At 35.0% G+C, this 9,526-nt stretch overlaps 1 protein-coding gene across 1 annotated transcript; it reads right to left on the bottom strand.

Moving 5' to 3' along the window:
• Nucleotides 1-5,085: 5,085 nt before the first annotated feature.
• Nucleotides 5,086-8,483, bottom strand: LOC124364090 (cysteine-rich secretory protein 2-like). The gene is made up of 3 exons (XM_046819273.1): nt 8,232-8,483; nt 6,835-7,023; nt 5,086-5,695 (listed from the first exon to the last, which is right to left on the bottom strand). The coding sequence occupies exons 1-3, from the start codon at nt 8,471-8,473 to the stop codon at nt 5,449-5,451; spliced, it is 678 nt and encodes a 225-aa protein (XP_046675229.1). The 5' UTR covers nt 8,474-8,483; the 3' UTR covers nt 5,086-5,448.
• Nucleotides 8,484-9,526: the final 1,043 nt, after the last annotated feature.

The following is a 9,526-nucleotide window of genomic DNA, read 5'->3' as shown; positions in this document are numbered from 1 at the left end:
CGATCCTCATGCTTTGAGATGTAACGAAATGACATCTTAAATAAATAAAGAACTAGTAACTGGCAAAATTAAATATTTATTTTACTTGTGAGTATTGTTTTGATTTCAGTCCTTAATTTTTTAGAATATAACAGGAAGATTGTTCAAAAGAGAAGTATTTCAATTGTGTTAATGAATAATGCAGCGTCATCAGTGCTAATAGCATTACGCATCTATAGACTTGAATCTGATAGGAAATCCTTTTACATTTATTTTTAAATTGGTTGAACCCTGACCAAATTACTTGCAAAAGTGGTCAGTAATTAAATTAAATTTTTTCTTTGCTAAATTTAACTTTTCTGTGGATGTTGAATTAATCTTCAATTCACGTTCCTTAAGAGGAACGCGAATTGAATTGTATTGTACACTAAGGTGTATCGTCTGGAATCTGACGCTGTCATAGACTTGACTCCTGAAATCTGGAGTTATTTTCGTCTAAATAGTGGCGATGACAACGACTGTTTAAGTGCACTCTACATCGTTTCGACATCAGAGACATCTAGACTAAAAATATAGTGTAATCTAGGTGAAGAGACATTATTCTCTCACCAAGTACAAAATTGAGTAAACTTAGACGTTTTTGACACAATCTCTAAACACGGCGGAGTCAGATCCCGGAAGCTGCACTAAGAGGAAGGAGAATATGAGCTAAACTCAGCAGATTGAATCAATTCTTCCTAGCATATCTACGTTGTGTGTACTTTTTATGTTGGAATACTTTTATTTATTTATTCTTTATTTTATATGTGAAGTAAAACTCAGATGTTATGGCATAGCAAAAAACTCCAGCGATGTTATGTAGTTGAACGACTTTTCGATATCGATTTTAAACGAAGGTTAAGTGAACCACAATATGTGTCACTTGGAACATTTCGGCGTCGGAAGAAAATTATGTCGGGAGCCGGGGATGGAGGTGATGATATTTAATATTAGTTAATACTCATTCTAATAACGCATTACACTTTAAAAAGTCATAACCAATATTGAAATAATAGGTAGTAAAACATTACATTGTACCACTGTAAAACAGAAGAAGAGGAGTTGTGAGGGATATAACAGTTTAGGGAGAGCCCCTTTACACGTTAATCTGCCCATCCTCGTGGGTCACTGGCCTGTGCGAGGTTCTTATCAAGATAAAGAGAAGAGTCGGAACAGTACAAGTTCTTTAGTAGTGATAACAGTCATATATAGGATCTGCGCAACCTTTGGACCCAAATTCTGGTGACCTAAATCACTACTCGCCCATTGTATCGACCCGCCTAGTTGTGGAGAATGAGTTTCCACTAATTTAGAACAATAGTTGCATTGAATTAAAAAATTACATCACTTGAAAAGTCGCCCGTCACTCTTTACCTTCATTTAATTCACATACAATTTTATATTAAATAATTTTTAGAACGCATTTTTGGGATGTAGGGTTTATAAAGAATAAAGTATTGAATGTTTTAAATGTTATAAGTTAACTTGAATACCAAACATCTTTACGCACTCTACTGTATTTAAAATTGATTTATTGATATACTTTAAGATATTACAATTTGTTTGGGTGGCAACATAAACTATCTTAATATTTACTAGTCCATGAGCCAAGAGCCAATGTGTAGGAGGTTGAAATAGAGGGGTATCAACAGGGTTAATAAAGAAAGCGATGTTTTTTTCGATAATATTCAATAATATTAAAACTCAGCTTAACATACAGACTCTAAAAAGAGGGAGTTTTCAGTCTGTTGATATGTTTTCCCATCTTTATGGTGGAGTATTATTTACGTGTCAAACAGCAAGTGGGTAATGCTAAGACAAATCTGATCCGGTTAAAAATAATTATCGTTTATGTTTTTAACCTTTCAATACCCTCCAATTTCCCGCCCCCCCCCACTAAAAATTCGACGATGCTATGGCTGACGATCGATTTATTTCTAATAAGAATTATCTCTATTGATCTTAAGAAACACGGAATCGTCTGTGTACACATTACAAAGCGAATTGGTATAAATAGTCAAACTAAAGCTTATGTTAGTGATATATCTCAAAAAATGAAAGTAAAACAAATATTTATTTATTTTAAATATGTAAACATATTAAGTGCTATTGACTTCTTAAAATGTCTTTAGAACATATATAATTAGGTTTGTAATCAAATTATATTGATATCTAATGAAATAATGGTGTGAATAGTAATTTAATTTTTCTGTGTGTTGTTTCTATGTGTATGTGTACTTGTGATCTTACCGGTGTGTATGTGTTTGTGTTCACGAATTTAATTTTTATATATATAATTTTTAAACGCAAAGGATAACATTGATTTAACACATAGCTTAAACAAAATGCTTGCATTAGGTATATTTTCAATCTACGATTGGATGATCATGTAACTAGGTATTATAAAGAGTTGAATTGGCTAAAGATTAAAGAACGGAGGGAGTTAAGTATATTGAGTTTAGCTTTTAAGACTTTGAAATATAAAACGCCAGAATATTTGTATGAAAAATTTGTTAGAATGCAAGATGTTTATTTGAGACAAACAAGATTTGGTGATCATATTTTGCAATTTCCAATCCATAGAACGGTGATATATTCTAAATCTTTTCGTGTCCAATCAATTAGATTATTAAATACACTAGAACAAACATTAAAAGAAGAGCAAAATGAGAGAATATTTGTGAAAAATATAAGACGTTTATTGCTTTTAAAATATAGTGAATAGGGTTAGAAAATAAAAATGTTTTTATGAAAACATGCTTAAGATAAACAGTGTAATAAAATAAGGCTATATTTGAGTTGTTAATATAGATTGAAGTGTATTTGGATTATAATTGTTTTCTTCTTTATATTATGTGTTTGTATTGTAGATTGTATTTAAAATGTAATGAAATGAAGTGTTGGAATTATATTTACGTAAGAAACATGATAGTATATTTTGATTTTCAAAATATATATATATATATATATATATATATATATATTTAACTAGATATATAATTAACAATGTATTCCTTGTACAATGTATAAATCATGTTTGTAAGGTCAAAAAACGTTTGTAAGACCACGACCTATGTTCTGTGTTGTAATGTTTTGGTGCCTGTCCCGGTGGAAGAGTGGACCTTTGGTCTAAACCGGGGCAGGTAAAATAAAAAAAATTGGTGTCAAATTGGTGTCTCTCTCTCTCTCTCTCTCTCTCTCTCTCTCTCTCTCTCTCTCTCTCTCTCTCTCTCTCTCTCTCTCTCTCTCTCTCTCTGTCTCTCTCTCACATATTGTTCATAAATCGTTAAATTCTAATGTCTAAATATTGAATTAGGAAAAGCTGGGAATACCCTTTAACACTAAAGGATCATCACACACCCCAACAGTCCTTTAGCAGTTAACTGCTGTATGGATCAACTATTACCCAAATATCTATACATTTTGCGGTTAGTGATATGCCGCTCCTGGACATACATAAGGCTGTCCAGATTTCAGTGACACATTGGTTTTTGCTGTCCCCTGCGTAGATTCAGCAGCAAGGTACAACCCAGCCAGAAGGGAAACCTCCTTGGAGAGAGTAAAGAGTATGTCTTAAAAGATAATAAATGTATTAACTCGGTGTTTCATGTAGAAAATACTCTCAATACTCGGTAAAAAAAGTAAGAATCCTCTGTTTTTCATATAATTTTTTCCTATAAAATAACCTGAGAAATACCCCTCTACATTAAATTTTACTGTATTCAAATTCAAAAGTTATCTAAGAAAACTATCCCGCTGTTTAAATCTCGAGTATAATTGTATTTTATTTCCTTATATAATTCTAAGGAAAATACCAGCTTTATTCAAACTCAAACCAAATATGTAAAGATTTTTATATCATAACTGTTTTTAAAAATCCAATGCAATTGTTCTGGATGGTTAAAGAAAAATTCTCTTTTGAGATATAGATTTCTTAAAATCTAACATAGTTATAAATAATTTCCTGTCTTACTCTCATTTTTATTGTAATAAAACATTCATTTGTCGTTATAAAACACAATGATGTTTCCTAAAATAGGGAGCTTTGTGACTTTTATTGTTAACGAATACAAATAACAAATTGAAAGAGAAAGCTTGTAACATTCTAGTCTTCCTTTTTATTGTACAGATGCCATTGGTTTTTAATTTTTAAGTGACATTAAGGAAAGAAAATAAGAGTGCCAAGTATTAATGTATACTTATATAATATGTAAAAAAAAATAAAACGTTAACACTATTTTCGTTTATTGCAATTTGTTAAAACCAGTAGTGAAATACCAAGGCATCGGACATGAAAAATACTTTTTTTATGTGAACGAATATGATAAAAATTAGATCCATGGACCTATTAATTTAACAATTTCCAACGGTTTTCACTCAAAGTTAATGTTGTTTTATTTTTTGACATGCAATTTCTACAAGTTTCCAAAACTTGTCATAAATCTCGAGAAGTATAGAAACTGTGATTAAAAATTTGCTTTTCTCACATTGATCTATTTTCTTCCATAAAATTGTAGAAACATTTGCGTGTTTAGAAGTATTAGATAAAATAATAAGGGTTGTGAGGAATGAAGATATTTGTATCACTCTTTCATTATACGGGGTGTTCCGTAACTTCTCGAAAAACGTACATCACGTAGTGCTCAGCTCAAGAATTGAATAAACGACAGCTCCATATTTAAAAATTTTGTTTTGTTGTATTATAAAATTAAAATGCATAATACATTCTGGAATTGCCGTTTAAAAGATATCAATATAATAACATTTGTCCAGTAATACCTTGGTAATATAAACATTTGAAGAGAGTTTTGTTAAGATTTTATATTTTTTTCCACAAATACAGACAGAAAGATGAGGAGAATTAATCGGCATAGATCGATGTTCATGGTGGTTAAATCTTCACCTAAGCAACGTGATATGCCTTTATGCTTAGATTTCTGGGACACACTGTTTAATATAATCAGTTTGAATGGAAAATGTATCAAGTTGTTGTCTCAGCCACACATTTCTTTACTTGAAGTTTGCCAGTCGCAATGAATGAATGGTTTAAAGGAAAACAGTGTTGGGATCATTTTACGCAGTTATAATTATAGAAACATGTAATAATACGTTTAGAGTGAAGCCATCCTTTTCCTCATGTGTTAAAATATCATCAGATATCAGTCAAGCACACAACAAATAAAAAAAAACTATTTTTAATAGAATTATTAAATTTTTTTGTACATTTAACTTTATTTTTTAGGATTTTTGGACACTTGATCAAGATTAAAACTGTGGTAAATGTCCACTTACATTGCTGATTTAATAAAGTGCTTTGCGTAAAATCTATGTGTGGGAACTGTAACAGATATTGCTATGAGTGTTATAACTGGAACCAGAACAGTAAAGATTAGTGTTGTGACCAAAGAGTGCCAAGTGATGATCAACGAGTCACTTGATCTTGCCAGCGCAGGTGCACGTCGCCTTACAATTGTCTCTGCGCTGTCGGCCTTGGCTGGTGTGTTGGGAGCGGCACAGCCAGTTGGGCCAAGTACGATACAGCTCCTGGCAGTTGGCCCAGAGGTCAGCGGCCCAACAGGAGTTGGTGCAGAGTCTTCGTCGGTTGCAGTCCTTGGCACAGCCACTGCACGGCTTACCGCGGCTGTACGGCTGACCTAGCCTCTCCAGGTGGTTGCCTCTGCAACAGGCGGTTTGAATTGACTTTTTATAATAGTTTCCTGCATTTTCAGAACCTCACTCAACTTATAACAGATAAGTGGAAGATATGGGTGTGTATAATGACTGGCTGAATCTCAAAGCAACGTATATGACCAATCGATATCACAAATGATATCAACAATCGATATGAACGATTGAAGATTAATTGGCTTTATCATAAACTGCCAGCTTCCAAGCAGAATATGAGATACATTGATCCACAATTTATTGATCTTCAGTCAATTAAAATCTTTGCTACCCTCCCCACTCCTTTTGAAGTAGATGTGAATTGCTGAAAGCCAGTACGTTTTAACCCCAGTTTACCGAAATCAGATTTTTATTAAAAACACATGTTATACTAAAATATAGTTAATTAAAGTTAATTTGTTTTACTAATACCAAAATGTACCAAGTTCCTAATTAGTATAAATAGTGTACTAACGCTGGTTCAGTGGTAACTAAGGGACGTTTGGTTATTTGAGTCTTATAATTCTTGGTCCTGGCGTTAGTTTTTCGTAACCCTACAATAATATGTACTTGTCGTAGTGCAATTTCTCATCAATTTTCTATCGTACTTTACTACAGTATTAACCATCCCCAAATGTACAATTATTTGTGTATTACAAAATTGGACCATAAATTGAACTAACTTTTAATCCCAACTTCCTGTTTCTCTATATTAACTACAAGATCTTATAAATTTAAGGCAATATAAGTCCTTCTATCATTGTTAGTAGAATAAAAACTAAATTTTTCATTCAACAGGTATTTGTCTGTGTACAATATAAAATATAATTGCAAAAAACTAACTTAGTAATTTTATGATTATATATATATATATCACACACACACACACACACACATATATATATATATATATATAGAAAAACTTTAGAACAGTGATATATGACTTCAATGTAGTTTTCTTGTAGAGTTTAAATAGTTATTTCGGTGTGCGAAAAATCCCTAGGTAAGTCACATCGAATATATGGAGCTGCTTAAGAAACTGTAACTATGACAGGAGTTCTGGTTTACAATAAAGATAACGCAGAAACTAGAAGGTAATGCTAGATTCTTAAAACTGAATATAGAATACAGAATATAGTTACAATGTGTTACATGGGACAGTAGTTGCAGACGTAGCTGAAGTACTTCTTGTGGCCGCCACACTCGGAGAAGCCACACCCCACCTTGTGTGTGGCCGCCCACACCAGCTGTGTGTAGTGGCCCACCTTCATTAGCGAGTTGCCCCTGGAGCCGTACGTGAAGTTGTGCCGCTCCAAGAACCATGTCTTGATGGCAAAGAACCTGGACATGAACACAGAATATGGGATTGGAAAGGAACACGCTCTGTGACATTCAATGCGGTCGTAGGCTTAAGATTTCTTTGACTGAGAAAAATGCAGAAGATAACTGAATCTATTCATTTCTTAAATGGAAATGCTTTTCAATCGGTTTAACATAGTCATGAACTTTGCAACAACAAACACAAACAAACACTTCTACTAGTAGCAGGTACTATATCTGGTCTTCAACATTATTATGTGATACGATACTAGGAAATAAATACTATTTTAAATACATGAAATGTTATATACCGTACCTAGAACCCATAGGTGATCGTTGGTTGGTCCATCTCCAATCAATCACAAGAAATCACAGTCCTTTTAAAACTTATCAACAGCCAAAGATTATTATTGGCAGATCCGATTTAAATTATATTCGCTGCAGATGACTCTTCTCAATCAAGTCGAAAAGGAATTGTTGAATTTAGCAACATTTAATCTCCCTCTTAGTCTAGTGCCTGAAATTTGAACTCCTAGAATCTGGAGTAACCCGTCTGAAGAGATTCAAAAGAATGCCGGGCAACGAAGAAGCTCAAAACACACCCAGAGATACCTAGACTACAGAGGAAGTCTGTCCGGCCTCTTAGTAGCCATGCAGTGCAATCAAAATGAATCTGGACATCGAAGTATATCAAAACGACTATAATATTTGCGTATAAAACAGTTTTTTAAAGGGACTCCTCCTCTTTGGCTCGAAAGCCGGTTATAAGCTATACTTGGTTACTATTGTTCTATGGGAATATATATGTCCATTTTGGGTGAAATCTGTTCAAATTCTGTCTACAATAGGTTAGTAAAAAAGTCTTGACCCTGGTGACAAAAAATGCGACCGTAATAGTAACACACGTAGATAGAGAAGAAAATGTTTACATTTAGACACTGCAGTAGGTAGACTGCAAATAAGAATCGGTGGGCTTTACACAATGATAAACTTCACAGGCTTTATAAAAAACGTCGTATGTGAAATCAGGGCTTTTCATTGAGTTTCATTTAGAAGCTACATAACAATCCGTAATTAGGAAATATTAAATCACAGGGCATAGCCAATTCTTAAAAGGAAATAAAAAATTTTTAAATCTCTAATTACAGTTCGTAGAAAAATGTTACATCCACTGACACACTAGAAATGAGTCGCTTGTATCCTGTAGTATCATGTTGTGAAAAGGTTACCAAGGAACTCGGTGGGTGCTGATGAAGATGTTCTGCCCGCAAGACCCGAAGTCATCTATCCAGCGGCCTGAGATGGAGTCGTGGGCGAGCAGCTTACAGCGGTTTGCCCACGCCTGGGCAGATCTCGCCGCTTCTCTGTGCCAAGTCTGGAACAGTAGTGGCGGGTCCATAAGTCTAAAACTCAGCATTGAAAGTATTGAGTACGTGATGTACCAAGACACTCGATTGGTGCAGATGAACATGTTCGCAAGTCCCGAAGTCTGGAACAGTAGTGGCGAGTCCATCAGTCTAAAACTCAACATTGAAAGTATTGAGTACGTGATGTACCAAGACACTCTATTGGTGCAGATGAACATGTTCGCAAGTCCCGAAGTCTGGAACAGTAGTGGCGAGTCCATCAGTCTTAAACTCAGCATTGAAAGTATTGAGTACGTGATGTACCAAGACACTCTATTGGTGCAGATGAACATGTTCGCAAGTCCCGAAGTCTGGAACAGTAGTGGCGAGTCCATCAGTCTAAAACTCAGCATTGAAAGTATTGAGTACGTGATGTACCAAGACACTCTATTGGTGCAGATGAACATGTTCGCAAGTCCCGAAGTCTGGAACAGTAGTGGCGAGTCCATCAGTCTAAAACTCAGCATTGAAAGTATTGAGTACGTGATGTACCAAGACACTCGATTGGTGCAGATGAACATGTTCGCAAGTCGCGAAGTCTGGAACAGTAGTGGCGAGTCCATCAGTCTAAAACTCAGCATTGAAAGTATTGAGTACGTGATGTACCAAGACACTCGATTGGTGCAGATGAACATGTTCGCAAGTCCCGAAGTCTGGAACAGTAGTGGCGAGTCCATCAGTCTAAAACTCAGCATTGAAAGTATTGAGTACGTGATGTACCAAGACACTCGATTGGTGCAGATGAACATGTTCGCAAGTCGCGAAGTCTGGAACAGTAGTGGCGAGTCCATCAGTCTAAAACTCAGCATTGAAAGTATTGAGTACGTGATGTACCAAGACACTCGATTGGTGCAGATGAACATGTTCGCAAGTCCCGAAGTCTGGAACAGTAGTGGCGAGTCCATCAGTCTAAAACTCAGCATTGAAAGTATTGAGTACGTGATGTACCAAGACACTCTATTGGTGCAGATGAACATGTTCGCAAGTCCCGAAGTCTGGAACAGTAGTGGCGAGTCCATCAGTCTAAAACTCAGCATTGAATGTATTGAGTACGTGATGTACCAAGACACTCTATTGGTGCAGATGAACATGTTCGCAAGTCCCGAAGTCTGGAACAG

This window comes from Homalodisca vitripennis, chromosome 6, assembly GCF_021130785.1.
Source record: "Homalodisca vitripennis isolate AUS2020 chromosome 6, UT_GWSS_2.1, whole genome shotgun sequence".
Taxonomy (NCBI): domain Eukaryota; kingdom Metazoa; phylum Arthropoda; class Insecta; order Hemiptera; family Cicadellidae; genus Homalodisca; species Homalodisca vitripennis.
This window is presented reverse-complemented; position numbering and strand designations above follow the sequence as displayed.

Coding starts and splice junctions, on each gene's coding strand:
- LOC124364090 (XM_046819273.1), bottom strand. CDS start 8,473: ATGTTCATCTGCACCAATCGAGTGTCTTGGTACATCACGTACTCAATA. Junction 7,024..8,231: donor AGCACCCACCGAGTTCCTTG/GTAACCTTTTCA, acceptor GTTCATGTCCAG/GTTCTTTGCCATCAAGACAT. Junction 5,696..6,834: donor GTCTGCAACTACTGTCCCAT/GTAACACATTGT, acceptor CGCCTGTTGCAG/AGGCAACCACCTGGAGAGGC.